General features: G+C 45.1%; 1 protein-coding gene across 1 annotated transcript in view; it reads left to right on the forward strand.

The window, feature by feature from the left end:
• The window catches only part of cacng3b (calcium channel, voltage-dependent, gamma subunit 3b), a gene marked incomplete at both ends in the record, with an annotated part of 28,227 nt that overhangs the window by 1,888 nt on the left and 6,460 nt on the right, over positions 1–19,879 (forward strand). The window contains 1 exon segment of the mRNA XM_080009802.1: positions 18,942–19,025. Coding sequence (XP_079865928.1) covers positions 18,942–19,025 — 84 coding nt within the window.

Consider the following 19,879-nt stretch of genomic DNA (forward strand, 5'->3'; position numbering starts at 1 on the left):
AAGGGGGCAGATGGTGCAGGTATAGGGCTTGACTGACTACACATGCACGCACGCACACACACATATACACCCACACACAACGATGTAAATATATACATATCAAGATGCATAGAGAAGCAACTAAACACCGACACACTTATAATTCAATGAATGGACACATTTTGAATCCGGAATATTCCCAAGTTGCCAAATAACCACAGCTGTGGGAGCGTTAGGCCAAGTGAACATTGGATGGAAACACACACACACACACACACACACACACACTGCTTCACACTGCACAGTAGGGGGGTTGGGGGGCAGTAGGGGCGGCTCTTATGCTACTTCTCTCTCTCTCTCTCTCTCTCTTTCTCTCTCTCTCTCTCTCTCTCTCTCTCTCTCTCTCTCTCTCTCTACTCATTCCTTCCTCGGCCCTTGGTCATCGCGTTTTTATTATTCATACACAGCTCATAAACTGACAGGAAATGGATGCTCCACATCTGAATATGTAAGAGATTACATAGAAGTTGTAGAATTTGAAAGGAAACAGATATAATTGTGTGTGTGTGTGTGTGTGTGTGTGTGTGTGTGTGTGTGTGTGTGTGTGCGTGCGTGCGTGCGTGCGTGCGTGCGTGCGTGCGTGCGTGCGTGCGTGCGTGCGTGTGTAGGGAGAGGAGAACAGCATGTAGTATGTGCTGTTCTTTTAATGTTCAGGCAGGGAGGTTGGGAGCGGTCATGCATACACTCCACATGCAACACAGCCTGCTAGTAATTTTACAACAAGGAAGCGGGGAGGGAGGGATGGTTGGATGGATGGATAGAAAGAAGGAATGATGAAAGGATGAGTGAAAGAAAGGATGCAAGGATGGATGATGGAAGGAAGGATTAAAAAGAAAGAATTCAAGGATGGAAGAAAGGATGCAAAGACAGATGGAAGGATGGATGACAGGATAGAAGGAAGGCAGAGAGAGTGGAGAGATGGATGGCTGGAAGGAAGACAGAGAGTAGAAAGAAGGATAGTAGGCTGATTGATATAAGAAAGGGTGTGTCATGGGATTGCTGAAGGAAGACAGAGAGAGTGGAAAAAAGACTAGAAGGAAGGCTGGAAATGGATGGATAGAAGGAAAGAAGGATGGATGCAAGATGGATGTATGAAAGAAAGGATGGAAGTATGGATGAAAAAAATGATGCAAGGACGAGTTATGGAAAAGAGGATGCATGGGGAGAAGGATAGGTGAAGGAAAGTATGCAAGGAAGGATGGATGAAAGAAAGGATCCAAGGAAAGATGGATGAAAGAAAGTATGTATAGTGGAAGGACAGAAAGAACACAGAGAGTGGAAGGATGGATGGTTGGAAATAAGACAGGGAGAGTGGGAAGAAGGATAGAAGGATGGATGGAAGGAAGGCTCAAAGGATGCAAAGAGGGGTGGAAGGAAGGATCAATTGATGGTTGGAAGAATAGAGGGGATCGAAGGAATGATGGACAATGAAGGAAAGGAGAAAAGACGGGGCTGTCCCCCTTCTTTTGGGGAAATGGAAGGAAGGATAGAAGGAAGGTGGGATGGAACGGTAATTAAATAACGGGAAGGACAAATTGAGGGTAGAATTTTTTAACACCCTTCCATCATGACTCTGTAGTGTGTGAATTATTAATGCAGCTCCAGAATAACATTTTATCAGAGTCATCCATAGAGTTCTGGCAATGAATTTAAATGACCCAAACAATCTGTAGGGTTGTACAGAACTCAGCCATCTGACGCTTTATCTGACCTCCAAAGTGAAACAAAAACCTTGATGTGCCAAACGGCGGCACAAGTGATCGGACTCAAAGGAGTCACCTTGGCAAGAGAAGCCAGTCTTTAACGGCTGTGACCAATTGTTACCTGATCAGAGCTACAACACAGGAATAAAAACATGTGAGAGAGCTCCAAAATAGTGGACTGTGTAGTCATTTTTACTGAATAAGGTGGGGAAGGGAGGAGTGGGGAATGTTTTGTTTTCTAAGGAGAGGTGGAGGAACAAGGGCAACAGATCATATTAGTTCTGACAGACAACTCTTAGATTTACTTTAAAATGATCTTTATTTATTTAGTATTGTTTGACGCTGGCGTCTGGGCTCTACTGCTCATCACTCACGGTGAGGTGTACCGCAATCACAGGCATAATTAATGAGCTAGAAATACATGAGTGACAGGTTTTTCCATAGACATTCCTTTCTTTCATCCTTTCTGAACCAAATCTGTCGTTTTACTATTTTCACATTTCATACTCAGGGGCGAATTCACAAAAGCGCAGCCTTTGCTGCTGCTAAACCTATACAAATAAGACAAAAATAAACTGTAATTCTCAAAGCACCCGCAAAGGGTGAAAAGCGCTAACTGTATTTAGCTGCAGTGCCAAGCTCTGCCAAGCACTGCCCTGCCAAGCAAATTGCGTCTCAGTGCTCCGGTGCTATTTGCACGTATTTAAATCAGGTAAAATGCCCCTTTCTATGCAGATGAGCCCCATTGCAAAACAAGTCCAATTCACAAACACCAGCACTAATAGCCACATGCAGTTAGTGAAAATTATTAGCCTCTTCAGGGAGTTGGTAGTAGCTCAAGCGCATTTATCAGGGGTGTCCAGTTTGCGAAGCGTGTGGGGCATTGTGTGATATTTTTCCTTTTGTCCTCCGCTTCAAATCGTGCCATCCTTTTTTGCAGTCTGAAGGTGTGCGTTTGAAAATACCAACACCGCTGAGCCTAGGATATTAAATCCTAAATACAGTTTCTCTCTGTCATGTTTTAATTCCTTGCCCGAAGTTTTGAGAAATGCCTCTGCACCTCATCGGTCAGGACTTGTAGATCGCAGTCTGAAAAATTTCATTTTTCTCCTTCCTGGCCCAAAACCACCATTTATAAATGGCAAATTGCACTCAGCTGCAAAACTTTATGGGCGTGTTTGCGCTTTGGTATCATTAGCAGAATATATTTTGTGAAATCAGACCTCGACGTGGGGCAGGTAGCGGTTGCAAGTGATGCGCAGTTTCATGGTGCAATCAGCGGCCCCAATCCGTTATTTGTGAATTTACCCCCTTAGTGTCCAGAGAGATTGACTGAGGAAATAGATTGATAGGGCTTTGTTTATACAGAGAAAAGAGGCTGCAATTACAACAGACCATCGAGGGCATCACTATGCACTCAGTAAATGTCACAAAGGCCACATTTCCGTGTCAAATCTGACGACAATATTGAAATAGTCCTTTCTTTGGAGCTGCCATGGACTTACCCACCTAACCCACCTACAAACAGCTGGTTCGGTTGAGTGGTGAGACCAGATAAGTAAGGTTACGGATAAACAGAGTTCTAATGCTGATTTTGCCACCCGCTTCCTCTCTTTTGAGCTGTACGAGACTCGTGTGGTGTCCTTAGAATTTTTCTGAACCTGTGTTACGTTGTGCAGTGGGGACTCGTATCCTGTGATGTGATGATGATTTTTCATACACCAGCCAGTGTGTGGCTTCCTGTGTGCACCTGTGATTACCTGTCCCCATGGAGGCTGAGAATCACTGTCCCCAAATACTGCACACACACACACACACACACTCACACTCCCTCCCAATGATGAATGAGCTAGAGAATGGCCAGAAAATGAGCAAAGAAAGAAAGAAAGAATGTAAGAAAGGAAGAAACAAGGAAAGGAAGAAGGGATAATGGAGAACAGGGCAATGTGAAGAGAAAGTGGTGGGAACAGGTAGGGGGAGGAGGTGCTTGGGTGGAGAGGAAGAGATGCATGCGTGTGGGGGGTAGTAGGTGGTCGGGTGAATGGGACAGAGAAATGTGGGCGGTGATGGATGAGCAACACATGCCCCAACCCATCACACACACCCCCCCCAGTTTAAGGTGAATCTCCTGGGAGTGTTGGCCAGGATCTAAACAATCGCCTGGTAAGAGGGGGGGGGGGGGGCAGAAAGGGAGGGGGTTGAGGGAGTGGAAGATGAGTATTACCATGGCTGGTTTTGTTGAAACCCACCACATTTTCTATTATTTAGGTCTTGTGATCATAGGCGTGACCTACATGACTTGTTGCTATACGGATTTGAAAAAGTAGTCAGACACATATCAGCAGCATAGGAAATTAACAGCGACCAACACACACACACACACACACACACACACACACACACACACACACACACACACACACACACACACACACACACACACCCACACACAAAATATTTATGGGGATTGGAGATAAAAAGTTGAACTAATGATACACACCCTGAAACGGCGCGCATATACAGTAGGCCTATCAAGTGCTTTTTTCCCGTGGGTGCTCGGGCCCGGTGCACCCATGGTGCTTGCATTAAGCATATAGTCACAAGCATAGGCCTATGCTTGTGACCATATGCTTGAGATACCACACACATTTGCTCGATATGTTGCCGTGGCCTTTTTTGCCAATAAGCAATACATGGAAAATCTGCAGAATGAACTTGTAAATTCAACCAATATGGCATTGCAAAATAAATATAGAAATGCTTTCATGTACCTTTCCCAGCTGTCAGTTGGCGCAGTGGATTCATAGCGCATTCAGAGGATCAGTGAAGCACATGACCACGCCTACTGGGCTGCTATAAACCTATTGGCTCATTTCAGAAAGCTGCGTTGAAGTTTGAAGTTGCTGGCCTATTTCTGTCTCAGATTGATTGATGATTTCTGTCTCACCGTCCACCTTGTCCAAACTTCACCCCCTGTATCACTCAGTCCTGAGGTATGTCATTGATTCAAGCTTCAGGACCCATCATTGTACCTTATACAAAATGGTAGGATGGTCATCCCTCTCTGCTTAGGTTACAGCACACACATTCTTTTGGCAGGAATCTCTGTCTGTCTGTCTGTCTGTCTGTCTGTCTGTCTGTATGGATGTATGTATGTCCTTCGATTATGCCCAAAGACGTGCAATGTCGAATTTGGTGCAAGTTGGACATGCGACACATGTCATTTTAATAAACTTTAAATTAACAGCGAGCCAGCGGGGGGTGGGGCTTCAGGGCTCTGCAAAGAGTGTCCTCCCCTGGTGACTTTAACCACCAGTTTAATCTTCCGTTGTGGAACACAGGCCTGAATTGTTTACATTTTGTTCATCTGTGCTATTTAAATGTCTTAGAAAGTCTCTCATGCACTGGCATATATACGTTTAAGGAACCATGACTTGGCTTGAACCACTGCAGAATCTGACTGCTCCCGGGATGCAGTTTCGTGGCAGTAAACGTATCTCAAGAATGCAATGAAATCGCTGTAAAATGTTATTGCAAGTGATAGTGAGTCAGAAACTAAAACCGGCTTCAACTCCCGTAATAGATTTCCCATGGACAGGCTGGGTCTACTCTATTCATAGGTCAGTGGGTTTATGTGTTAAAAAGTAGCCGTATAGATATAAAAAACACAGGGTGAGTAAACAAGAGATTATTAGCGAAACGTATACAAGAAACATCTGGAATAGCTCCATTTTGAAAACAGCTTTCCCAGCCAGGTCAGTCAGCGTCACTTTGGGGTGGGATGACAAGGTAAATATAGATTTAGGGAGTCATGGCTGTTTCTGTCATGGTATTGACATCTCCCATGAGCCATCCTTTAAAACTCAATCTGATATGTCTCGCTTTTAGAAGAAAAGTGAACGTACCGGCAGCTTGGACCCGCTCTCCTGCTCTCTATACGTAGTCAGACCGTCATGAAAGCCCAAACTACTGAGCGAGCATCCTCCTGAGCTTCCTGCTCATTCTGCCATCATTGGACATGGGAGAAAATATTTTACAATATGTAATCTATAAAAAAATAAAATAAATGATAATCACATTATCAAGCGCTGGTAAACAGAGACTGTGAAGGTCAGTCTTTCCTCCATTTTCTAGGATCGGAAGCTGAATAGGAACCAGTGAGTCAATGACTCACAGGCAAGAGCTCTCAGGTTGTTTTTTCTTGAATTGTTGCGTCTAGGCGTCGGTCAAACGTTTCTCAGGTTTTCCTTGTTCCCACCAGCGGTGTCACTTTCACCAACATCTTGGAAAACGGTTAATTTCCCGTCGCCGATGGACCTTTTTTGTCGCCACAGATGTGAGATACACCAGAGAAGAGTGGAGGGCAAGGAGGGAGAAAGGGAGAGTCGTGGAGCGACAGGATGAATGAGGGAAGGATATTAGCTATTAGCTGCAGATGAAAAGAGGCTGATTGAGCCCCAGGAAGCAAGGCCTGCTGGGAAAATGGAGAGAGGGGCAAATGAAGCCGGGAGGAATGAGAGACAACTAGGAGCGAGAGAGAAGAAGGGGAGAAGAGACAGAAGAAGGAGAAGAAAAGCATAGCATATTTTTAAGACGAAAGGGGAAGGAGAAGGGGAGGCAGGGAGAAAAGGTGATGGGAAGGAGCGGGGGAACGCTTTCTATAGGAGGGAAAGGTGAAGAACAGAGCGAAAGAGAGAGGGCGAGAAAGAGCGAAGCTGGATGGATGGTGGGAAAAAGGGAAGAGAAGAGAAAAGGTGGTAGTGCCTCCACCCCTCTTCCCTCAACCGCTGCCACTCCGCCACCATCACCGTGTGTGTGTGTGTGCCCGCGTGTGCATGTGAGAGTGTGTGTGCAATCGAGCAGAACCTGTCTCCTTCCCTTTGATCAGCCATCACCGTGGAAACGCCCCCTCCCCGTTCTCTCTCTCGCTCTCTCTCTTTTTCCTCTCCCCCTCAACCATTCCATGAAACTCTCTCTTTTGATTCCTGTTCTCCCTCTCTCTCCTTCAGCTGATTTCTCTCTTTTTCCATTTTCTTCCTGCCTGAACAGAGGTAAGTGGAGACAGAAACAGAGAGAGAGAGAGAGAGAGAGAGAGAGAAAGAGAAAGAGAGGTGCAGTCGTCTGTCCATGCTAGGCTGTCAGAGGCACTCTGAAGAAACAAGTGCTCCTAATTTGCTCTGCTTTCCAACTACCGCTCTTCCCCTCTCTCTCTCTCTCTCTCTCTCTCTCTCTCTCTCTCTCTCTCTCTCTCTCTCCACCCCCTCCCTCATTCACTACACCCCCCCTCCCTCCTACTGCTGCTCATTTCCTCTTACACTCACTCTCTCTCCTGCTTTCCAAAGGCTGCGGAAAATGCCCCCACAGAATACCTTAGATGAGGAAAAAAAAGACACGGGGGGGTATTCACAAAGAAATTAATTGCGGGTGCCCATAGAAGCATGAATTGTGCATCACTTGCGTCCGTTAACTGCACCGTCTTAGCGTCTGATTCACGAAATATATTGTGCTTATGATATGCTGCGCAAACACGCCCATAAAGTTTTTCTGCTGAGTGCAATTTGCCCTTATTTGCGTCTGATCAAAATGATCCATGTGGCAAGGTAAAAAATCTGTGCGTCAGTGAGGAAAATGTATTTAAAACTTTGAATAAATGTCGGACAGTATTTCGTTTTTATTGTAGTGAAATCCTTGGAGGGGCTGCAGCAGTGCTGTGCAAATCCTGATGGGGTGGGGTTCGAAAACAATGGAAATTGTCCGGTCGGGGGGGACCCTGGGTTTTGCTTAGTATTTCTGGGTTTATAAGCAGTGACTATAAAACATTTAAATAGTGTGAATAAATCTATAATAAAATGTACTCTTCCCACACAGTTCAATTATTGCATGAATAAAACGTGTGTTCTAGTTCTCACTGAATCTTAATATTACAATGTGGAAATGATGACAGTTGCTTTAATGTATTTCGCTCTACCACAAAGTTCCGCTGGGCCGCTGCACGGGAACGGCCGCAGTCTGCGGCGCTGTCCATGGTCCTATACTATGAGGTTCGATGCCATATGTGGTTCAGTGCCATTTTTGAACACTTCATTGCTATTCCCTACAACGACAAGTTGTTTTTTCTATATATTTTTTTGAAAACGGACTGCCATCCGTTCTTCTACCTACAGATGCAGTGACAGTAATAACAATTATAATTATAATGTCAAAATATAATTTACAGATCACTGGAAAGTCTGGGCGTGATACCCCTTATAAATGCCCTTCAGTTACCACCAACTCTCTGAAGATGCTTATAGTGTCACTCTAACTGTGTGGCTATTAGTGCTGGTGCTTGCAACTACGCTCATTTGCATAGAAAGGGGCCAATTTTTCACCAAATGCATGCATAATACCTAATTTAAATACGAGCATATAGCACCAGCGCACCGAGACACTATTTGCGTGGTGGTGGTGCATTTCACCGAGAATTAGAACCTTGCTTTTTCTGTCATTTGCATCGGTTTAGCGGCCGCAAAAATCCTTGCAATCCTTTTGTGGATTCGCCCCACAGCATTTAGTCCATGCGTGTGTGCAAGTTCATGCGTGTGTGTGTGTGTGTGTGTGTGTGTGTGTGTGTGTGTGTGTGTGTGTGTGTGTGTGTGTGTGTGTGTGTGTGTGTGTCTCTCTGTGTCCATGTGTGTGTCCATGTGTGTTTGTATGTAAGAAAATCACACTACTCCAAAGTGAATTACCGTAAAGACGATGTGTATGTGCAGGTGTGTGTGTATGTGTGAAGCCATTCAAGTCTTTGCGTAATAAATAACATAAGACTACTTCAATGTAAATTACTGTAATTACAGCGCACACACACACACACACACATCAAACACAGTATCTAAACATTTTGTGGCGTTCAAAAATGTCTTCAGCGTGAGCCTAAAATTTAACTAAAGGTTTTTGCAGTCAGAGTCAATTCATTCAACAGTCATTTTCTTTATCTTAAGTGATATTTAAGAATTTATTATGTCATATTTTTGTTATTTTCATGGTTAAAAAAAACAACAAAATTGATTTGAAAAATGGTATCGTTTTGGGATTGGTATCAAAGTCAAGGTATGGGTATCAGTGTTGGCCGTAAGTCGTAAGTGCCGTAAGTACACATGCACATCTACACACGGACACAAACGCAACGCACACACGTGCGTGGCCCCACTATAAAAAAGCAGCAACACTTTGCACTTCGCAGACGGCTGACTAACTGTTGGCTGTTCCTCCCAGTCCCACACTACAAACACACGTTAATTATTCAGCCTGCTACAGTACCTCTCACCATTTCTTCACCTCCTCTCTCTCGCTCTCTCTCTTCTCTTTCCCTCATTCTCCTCTCTCTGCACCCCTCTACCTCCCCCATGTCTCCTCTTCTCTATTTTTATTTCCTGTGGGTTATTTTTTCGTTTTGTTTTCTTGATTATTCTGGAAGGGGCCGAAACAAACAAACAAGGCGCATTTCGCATGACCCCACCCGCCGTTTGTATGTTCTGGTTAGATAGTAGAAGGCTCTTTCGGGTGGAAAACTCACTGAAACGTTGGTGCTCATTTCGTGAGCGTGTGTGTGAACTACGGATGAAAAGAGCCAAGTTAACCCAGTCGGAGAATCTAGATCACAGTGACTCGCACGCACGCACACACACACACATACAGTACAAACACATACTGCTCCCCTCCCCACTGGTTGCTTCCCATCATGCCTTGCTCTGGCTGTAGTTGCAGCTGCCCTCGGGCCACTCTGACCTTTGTGAGGCAAATGTGTCCTGATGGATGCTCCTACAGAACATCCGTGTGTGTGTGTGTGTGTGTGTGGGGGGGGGGGGGGGGTATTTTCTCCCATCTAGCAGGAATGTTTATGTTTTTCCTCTTTTTTTTTTTTTTAACCCAAGATGAAACCGAATTACACCAGTCGGGCTCCCAGGGGTGAGATGCCACCGTCTGTTGCATGCCAAAACGCACGTGCCCCATCCTGTATTTTTGATAATTACCGTCATATTTTAAAATCTCCTCTTAACAGCAGTATACATATGCATGCATGCATATGTATGCATATGGCAGAAGAGTTCTCGTTATTAATTTTCTCCCGGCGCCACACCTTAGCAGCGCGTGCCACATGATCAGAGTAGAAGCCATTCCGCGCTGCAGCAACCAGTGTTTAAGATTAAGGCCGGAAACCCCCTAATATTCAAAACTACGAAGCCTCAAACTTGCAATTTTCAACAGTTTGCTCAGAGTGAGTGTCTGCAATGCAACGAAAGACTGCTAGAAACATTGAAGCGTATGTCAAGATGCAAGACAGCCATATCAATGCTTTTTGTTCCTTAGCCTAACCCTTTGTATCTCATTACATACATTCTAACCAAATGAAAATGACATGTTCTGAGGTTGAGTTATAATTGAGTCTCAGACTTAATAACCTCTTGTGAAGTCTTGACTACAACATGGTCCCATTACGTTGCAATACGACAGTACAGTTACAGTAACATAGTTACCAGTTAACATACAACAACTGTCTTAATGCACTGGTTCGGTGTATTTTCATACAACGTGGACGATAAAAATGTACATACACAGATTGATATACACCCAGACCAATCTACACCAACTTGCAGAGTCAGTTGTTGCCCCTCCTCCACCAGGCCTGGCCTCGACAATCTTTCACTGTGCAATCAATGTGAATTAATTTCCCCCTCTGTGATAGTAAGAGACACAGAATATGAGCGAGGGGGAGAGAGAGAGAGATAGAGAGGGGGGGGGGGGGAGACAGAGAGAGAGTTAAAAATATATATTTTTTGGGGTTAGGGGTCATAACATGGGCATAGGTCAAATGGCAATGAGAGAAAATGAGAAAATGAATATTACTATTTTAAAAGAAAGAAAGAAAATAAACTTAGCGCAGGTCATGATTGCGTTCCACTTCATCAATGAGTGATCGTGACCCTACTTTGACCTTTGCATGTGTTCAAAGGTGCGAAAATCACAAGGGTATGGAGCCAGGTGAGCAGCCAGTGGAACATGAGGTACCGTGATACCGATGGATACTGTGTTTGTTTGTTTTTCACGTTCAGAAATCTTAGTTTGTGTGGTTTTCACAATAGACAGTTGAGAGTGAGAAAGATAGAGAGAGGGGGAGAGAAGAAGAGATAGTAAAGGTGACAGCAGTGGCACATTTCAGTTATTTCAGTTGTCCTTAACAAGTTTAAGTACACGGAAACATCCATTCGCAAATCGACAAGCATGCAAATTGTCTGTGTGCGTGTGTGTGTGTCTGTGTGTGTTATATTTTAATGGTTCCCCAAGCTCTCTTTGTGACTCAGGTCACATATCACCATGATGATGAATACTTTGACCCGGAGGTCCAACATACCAGCCTTAATGGGGCTCCCTGTGTGTGTGTGTGTGTGTGTGTGTGTGTGTGTGTGTGTGTGTGTGTGTGTGTGTGTGTGTGTGTGTGTGTGTGTGTGTGTGTGTGTGTGTGTGTGTGTGTGTGTGTGTGTGTGTGTGTGTGTGTGTGTGTGTGGACGTACGTACGTGCGTGCGTGCGTATGTGTGATGTGTGCAGAGTATCTCTAAGGACATGATTTCATAAACTCAGATTATATGTCATTAGCCATATAATATATTGTGGGATATAATATATATTATGGGAGACACTACCCACAGATACGGGTTCAGGGAGGGAGAAGGAGACTTTCGGGCCGTGAGGTGCCGATACGGCGGGGTTTTTATTCAAAATAATAAAAAAAAAAAGGCTCACAAGCCAAAACTTAAACATGAATCAATGTTTGTAATAATCAGAGTCCGGGTCCATGCAATCTGGTCCACAGGAACACGTCGCCTTCACCATGTGATCCCCACTGCAAGACAAGACAATACATAAGAAAGATCTGAGCAATCACTAATAAGGCTGATCGGCGGACCCAGCACAGCTGTGCCGTGGCGGGAAGAAGCCAGCACCGTCGTCCGTAGACCATGGCTTCACCACCACCCAACTTAGGCTAGAGCTGCCTGGCCATCAGCCCATCCCCCTTCTGCCTGCACCACTTTGCGTTTTTTGGGCAGGCGGTACGGCCGGGAGTGTACTTTCACCCCCGGGGTCATCTACACGTGGTGGTGAATGAGGGAGGTGCAGCCTGGCTCAAAACGTCAGAAAACGTTAGAAAAGTGCTGTTGTAACACAGCCAGGTTCGCTCTCTGGCTGGGCGAGAGATGGTTACTGGAAAGAGCCAGGGTGGGATCAGTCATTTTTGGACCCAAACTCATCCACCCTCGATCACCGTGGTGGCCAGAGACACGGACACCCGCTCCTTCCACTCCTTTAGGAGGTTAAGGTGATAAATCTGAGCTGCCTCACGTCCGACCGCATAACCTCATAATCAACCTCCGCAATCTGCCGTGTGACCACGAAAGGCCCTTACCACTTTGCGAGTAATTTAGAGCTGGACATAGGGAGCAACATTAACAACTTGCCTCCCGGTGCAAATTGCCTGAGCCGAGCCCCTCTGCCATATAACCGGTGCTGACGTTCCTGAGCCTGGAGCAAATTGACAGATGCCCTAGTGCATGTAGCTTTGCTCGCAGGTCCATAACATACTAAAATTTGTTCTTACTGGTGCGAGACCCTTCCTCCCAGTTTTCCTTTATTAGGTCCAGCACCCCCCAAGGTCTCCTGCCGAAGAGGAGTTCAAAGGGAGACAATCCTGGGGCCTGAGGCCCCTCCTGCACAGCAAACAGAGGGTCCAATCATTTGTCCCAATTACAGCTATCGTTGTGTACAAACTTGCGAACCATGTTCTTCAGCGTCTTCTTGAACCATTCTACCAGGCCGTTGGTCTGGGAATTGTATTCACTTGTCCGAATTTAGCGGATGGCCAACAGCTCATTAAGTTTCTGAAGTGTACGCGACATAAAATAAGTGTACTGGTCGGTCAGGATTTCCTTCAGAATCCTGACTAAGGAGATGACCTGAAACAGTGCCCGAGCCACACTTTTAGCCGTAATACTGCGCAATGGCACTTCCTCGGGGTACTGGGTTGCATAGTCCACGAGGACCAACACAAAATGATACCCATACCGAGGTACATACCGAGTCTTTCGAATGGTGCCTTGACTAAGAGGAGGTGCCTAAACGGTGCTATCGGTGTAGCCGGAGGATTGACTAATTGGCACTCGGGACACGCGGCGCACCATTTACGCACATCTGCTCAAATAAACGGCCAGTAGAAACGGGCCATTAATCACTGCAGTGTCTTATCGTGTCCGAGGTGATCGGCCATCGGGTTATAGTGAGCTGCCTGAAAAGCATTTCCCGGCGGCTTTTCGGAACCAACAACTGGGTCACATCCTTTTCTGACTGAGTGTCACGGCTCATTGATATAACCTGTCCCCAATCACTGAGAAATATGGGTGCGTGAGCACGGCGTCTGGGCGCACCAATATGCCATGGATTTTACTACCCGCTCAAAGGCCACGCGTAGGGTTTCATCCCACGACTGCTCTAGTGAAAAATCATCCGTGGAGGAGAACACTGGGACCGGGAGGACCCCAGTGGGGACTTTTCTGCTACCGACTCCATAGAGACCACTCAGCGTCATCGTGTGCCACACAACACTCACATTTCTCTACCAACCGTAATCGCACTCCCCCATCCTCCCTCATTAAAGTGTCAAACCCTGGCCACCTGTACCCAAAATCAGTGAATGCGACAGGCGGGAACTAACTGCAGCCTTCACTTCGCTTTTCGCCTTGTAACAAATGTCAAGCCGCACCATCGGATACATGTGAATATCCCCATGCACAAACCAAATCTCAACCTGTGACGCCTCCACCAAAGCCCCGGGTCGAACCAGCCATTGCTGGGCCATTGTCTGTGAACAGCCAGAGTCCAGCAAAGCCAGATGTCTACCCCCTTGTACTCTTGCCGGGAGCAGGGAGTCGGGAAGGGACCCCATTGGGGTCCCAAAAGTGATGCTCCCCCTCCACGAGGCTTCTTAGACTTCGTAGCTGAGGGGTCTTGCAACGCCTGTCGCTTGGTCACTGAATGTTCGTCCTTTTGCTTAAACTAGAAGGAAACCAGTTGGGAGATAAAAGCCATGTGGTTCAGGGGGCGGGTCTTGAGCGGAGATTGACAGGTCTGGGAGATAGGGGCGTTTCCTACTTAGAAAGAGTCTGTGCAGAGGACCTGTTTGGAGAGCTTGAAATCTCAGAAGTCATCGGGATAAGGTTCGGGTGGTGTCATCGCTTCTTGGAGTCAATCTATATTTCAGGTGTGGTCCCGCTTGTGAGAGGGAGAGGAGATAAATGTAGTCATCCATCTCTCCTCACTACCCGCTACCCCCCCACGAACCCTTCATTCTCTTTCTACATTGTGTAAATGTGTGTCTGTCTGTGTGTGTGTGTGTGTGTGTGTGTGTGTGTGTGTGTGTGTGTGTGTGTGTGTGTGTGTGTGTGTGTGTGTGTGTGTGTGTGTGTGTGTGTGTGCGTGTGTGCGTGTGTGTAGTGTGTGTCTTTGAGGGAACGTACCCTCCCATAGCGTTCCTTTCCTTATGCTTACTTGCCGTGCGGTGTTTAAATGTTGACATGGTGCTCCATACATCACAGCCTCCCGCCATGACGCGATTCAACTGTATTAAAAGCCGGAGCTAGAATTTTCCACATTGTCGAGACGCGAGCCAGTCCCACTAACTGATGGCTCCCCCGTAACATCCTTTGACATCAAACAGTGGAAGCTTTTTGGCCTCTTCTCTACATTTAGCGGTTCAGCAGATGCTTTCAGGCCAAGTAGTAGTGCAGCAGGTGTGAGTTACGTTAACCTCGCTCAAGGATGCCTGCAGGTAGATCCACATCTACCCGAACCCAGGGCTCGCTATCTTAAAGTAGGCCACTTTAATTTAAAGAGAGACCAAAATCACACATCAGTCTTAATTTTGAACTGTTATAAAGCATTCAGAAACATTTTGTTTGGCGTTTCCTGGGGTTTTATCCATAATAACTCTCAATCATCTCCAGAACTGAGAGGACGTGGTCTCATTGCACAAGTGGATTCAGGTTCCTACTGTAGATATTGCTTCCAAAATGGCCATTTTGCCATTTTATGTTTAAATTCAGAAATTGCGAACTATTTGCATTCCTGTGGTTGTAGCAGACCTGCCAACCCGCATGCATTTTGTGTACCAACTATGCGATTCTTAGTCAAGATACGCAGGTACGAAATGCCAGCTGAAACGACGCAAAAAATAATTATATACAAATATGTATGTATAAACAAATATACAGTGGTACTTTGACTTGAGTTTAATTTGTTCCGTGACAGAGCTCATCATTCAATCTGCTTGTATAGCAAATTTTCCCCATTGAAATTTATTGAAATGCCATTAATCCGTTCCAGCCCCCCAAAAACCACCCCAATTTTTTTTTGTTACGTGTTTTTAAATAAGAAAAATGTATTTATAAATAACAAATATTGTATAAAAACATAATGAAGAGAATGGTAAGAAATAAACTGGTTTTATAAAGTGTATTTACCTTGGAGATCAGACGACTTGGACTAACAGAAGATGCTGCGGGAGGTGGAGGGTGGAGGAGTTTGTTTCGTTTCGTGCTTTTTCGGTTGCTTTGGTTTGTTGTTTCACTTTATTGCTGAACTTAATTGCTACAATTATTATTTTTTTTTCACTTCACTTTCACTTAACTTAAAAAAAATTGCCAATTCCATCACACGCACACCTAGCTCATGTTTTTCTATGATTTCATGCTTTAATTCAATCGACATCATCCGCTTCTTCTTCTCAGCACTTACTTTCCACTTACTTACGAGTGAGACATGGGATGCTGGCCGGATTCGCTCGCCAAGCCAACTAGTGGCGGCGTACCTGAAGCTCGCTCCCCGTAACTCACATTTTTGCTTGCAAATCAATACAAAAAATCGACGGAATGACGGCTCGTTATGTTAGTGCACTCGTAAATCAAGGTACCACTGTATATATATTATTGTAATTTAATGACAGAAATCAATCAATCAATCAATCAATACAAAACAATAGCGTACATTAATTGGGTATTTAAATAACATCCCTGGGATTGGACCAGATGCTGCGACCTGTGGTTCTGTAAGCCCTCCCTCTCCTCTCACTCAACATCCTCTGGTACGCAGCGCTGAGCGGTACTTTACTATCCACCGCGCTTCATTGCTGAGGTAAAATATGTAGTGGGAGAGTTATAATAAAGCACCACAATGTTACTGTAATGTTAACATATAAAACATTAGATGCACCAACCGATAGGCTGGTGACCAGAATTAGTCGGTTTTCACAGGCCGATCAGTATCAGATATATTTTCAGATTCTGTGCCGGTCAAATGTACATCCCGATACTGTGCTCATGAACTGTTATTGATTGCCTGACAATATTCTAACATTGTGCAGACTTTGTATCTACCGCTGTCACAGCGGAGCTCCGCTCGTAGCGAAAAGTTTGATTCTAAAAATTGCAATGGTAGTACGTATGTGCATTTGTCCTATCAAGTGAGTGTATCAGATCACACAATGTATTTGTCATCCACGGACAGCAGATCGGAAATCGGAATCTGCAGGACAGACTTAAAAATAGGAATCCGCCAAGAAAATTGCAATCGCTGCATCTCTGGTTGGTAAACATGTTGGGTAACTTGATGAGATGATGCATTTCAATGAGATTAATTTGTATACAGGTACTCCTTACTTAACGATCGAGTTCCGTTCCTAGGACCAGACCCTAGTGTGTGTATATATATATATATAAATATATATAATTATTATTTTTTTTTTCTTTTGAGATTAATTGACTGGCTAGAATTAGGTTTATAATGCTATTCACAAGGCGTTAAGAAAATGTCTTCAACTTTTTGACTTTGAAAAAAAAGCTTCCTTCAAGTGAAACAACAGATTGAAATTGTATATCCTAATTGGCAGCGAATTTTGCTTGATTCAAGTGTTTTTCTTTGTCTTTCATTTGTTGTCATTGAGTTTTTGCAACGGAAGTTACAATCTCTCTCTCTCTCTGTCTCTCTCTCTCTCTCTGTCTCTCTCTCTCTCTCTCTCTCACCCTCTCTGTCCCTCTGTGATGCCCCTGTGGAGTGAAAACAGCAGAATGTGTGATTAGGACTGAATGGTGAGAATGAGGCTTCATGCAGACACACAAAAGTGTAAAACACACACTTGCGCACACACACACACACATTCACACTCATAAAGTATGCATGGGGCCATGAGTAGAATAGACCTGTACGTCCACACACAAGACGTAAAATTGTGTGTGTGTGTGTGTGTGTGTGTGTGTGTGTGTGTGTGTGTGTGTATGTGTGTGTGTTCGCAGTAGGAGAGGTTTGTAAAGAAGATGGATGAGTCACTCTCTGCCTGACTCATGGCTCCTCATTCGAGTCAATACAACAAGTGCTTCAACACACACACACACACACACACATAAGCTTGCAAAACAGCATATGGCGTAGCGCACACAAACACATATGAATGGTCATATGTTCAGAAGACACACACACACACACACAAACCATATGGGGAACACAGTTTCTCTGACATACACACAAAAATTCTACACATTGATGCAGCACACACACACACACACACAGTGACATACATAAACATACTAAATTCTAAATACAGACGGACGTCACTTACATGCATGATTGATGGGGTCCATGTATCTTGTTAATGAGCCTCAGTGTGTGTGTGTGTGTGTGTGTGTGTGTGTGTGTGTGTGTGTGTGTGTGTGTGTGTGTGTGTGTTGTGTGTGTGTGTGGCTTGCATTTAGTAATTGTTTCTGCATTTCCCTTGAATTTGACTCAGTGTGTAGGTTGTTTGTATGCGTGTGCATATAATTCTGTGAATTCCTGCATGTGAGTGTGTTTATGTACGTCAGGCTGTGTATTTGTGTTTTTCCACGTGTGTGTGTGTGTGTGTGTGTGTGTGTGTGTGTGTGTGTGTGTGTGTGTGTGTGTGTGTGTGTGTGTGTGTGTGTGTGTGTCTGTGCGTGTGTCTGTGTGTGTGTGCGCGCGCACCGAGTGTGATAAGGCTTTTCATTAGTGTTTCCCACATGCAGCCTGAGGGCTACAGCTCTGTCTCGCATCATCTGCAACCCGCCACCCCCCACCCCCCTCTCTCTAATTCTCTCCTTCTGTGCTGCTTTGGCTCTCCCTGTCTCTCGTTCTCTGCGTTTCCTTCTCTCTAATATTTTATCTCTCCGTATTCCCCTCACTGTCATCTCAGCAAAACGCTTTAACAGCTAACTGATCTGGTTGCATTCTTTTCGTGTGTGTGTGTGTGTGTGTGTGTGTGTGTGTGTGTGTGTGTGTGTGTGTGTGTGTGTGTGTGTGTGTGTCTGTGTGTGTGTGTGTCTGTGTGTGTCTGTGTGTGTGTGCGTGCGTGAGTGCGTGCACATGCGCATGCAAGCGTGTGCCCAATGATAGTTTATATAAAGATGGTTACAAGCGGTCGTGGTCGTGGTGGTCTATACAGTACGCTAGATGTCTCCAATGAAGAGGTGTGTATGTTATTTCAGTCATATCACATGGGAGGCAGTGCTGTCATGCTGTTAATTTCAAACAACCCTTCGATAAGCAAGGCAGTTTAACCAGTAATGGTAATTTGAGACAGCAGATGATAGTTATAATACATAATTCAGCTCCTATTGGTCACCATAATATGCCTGGACAAGAGGCTGATATTTAGTATAACAGTACTGGGATGTTTTACTGCGTGCATCACTCCGCCTTAACGCCTACTGAAAGTAGAGGGCTATAACCTGGGTAAAGGAAACTGTTTACGTGTTTCTCAGCCATACTTTAGTTAGCTGATAGAATCCCAAAGGAACTATTTTACTCGTAGTTCCTTCAGGATTCCATTAGCTAATATAAGTTAAATTTCAACACATAAACAGTTTCCTTACTGCAGGCTAGATTGGAGAATGTAGACCCCCGACAACACATCCTCACCAAAGATGAGTTAAGCAGAGATTTTAAAATCAAATTACCAGCCTTAAAGATTTGACAGGTTTTACAGCAAGAAGGGAAATTTATTTTAAGGTCTGTGCCGCCATAATTAGTTTGCTTCTAATTCCATTACTGAAAGTCCTGTATTTCTTTTAGCGGTGTGTAAACTGAGCCTTGTGTCCTGTCTGCAGGGACATTCCGAGGTGTGTGCAAGAAGATCGATCACTTCCCAGAGGACGCCGATTATGAGGCGGACGCCGCTGAATATCTCCTCCGTGAGTCTGGCACGCACTCCATAACACTCACACACACTCACACTGGCCAGAAATTTAGAGCACACACGCATGTTTACACTCACACACTAATCGATATACACATGGTGTGTGTGTTATCGGTGTGTGTATCCGACTGGAGGATAGAGCTGGAGTTGGTTAGAGCCACATCAGTAAGGCTACTGCTAATGCTGGTGATCAGGGCTTCATACATTTTTTTCATCGAAATTAATGACAACGTTTCTGTGATTGCTATGACACCACCCCCCAGATAAAATAACGACAAAAGAAAAAGATCTGAGAGTATGTCGAAAAAGAACTGAAGTGAAAGGAAGCATGGGTGGTTTGTTACCATCCAGGGACAGCACAGACATCGAGACAGCGCTGTGTGTGTGTGTGTGTGTGTGTGTGTGTGTGTGTGTGTGTGTGTGTGTGTGTGTGTGTGTGTGTGTGTGTGTGTGTGTGTGTGTGTGTGTGTGTGTGTGTGTGTGTGTGTGTGTGTGTGTGTGTGTGTGTGTGTGTGTGTGTGTGTGTGTGTGTGTGTGTGTGTGTGTGTGTGAGTGGTAGAGAGAATAAGCAAGGGTGGGCACAAGACAGATGCGGAATGTCAGAGAATGGGAGCGATTGGATGAAGGAATGGTGGAGCAGGGTGTATGTTGGCTGGCGAACGAAGTGCTGGCGTTCCGCGATAGACGGAAGCGCGCATTGGGAGGGGAGGTGCGGTACATCAGCAGATATGGGAGGGAGGGAGCCAAACGCCAAGATGGCGAGAGACCCTGCAGAGCGCCTGAAAAATTAAAAGAAAAGAAAGATCGGAGCTTTCTTTCTCCGCTATGCTGAGCACAGGGCAACATTCC

Source organism: Zeus faber, assembly GCF_960531495.2.
Source record: "Zeus faber genome assembly, chromosome: 11".
NCBI classification, from domain to species: domain Eukaryota; kingdom Metazoa; phylum Chordata; class Actinopteri; order Zeiformes; family Zeidae; genus Zeus; species Zeus faber.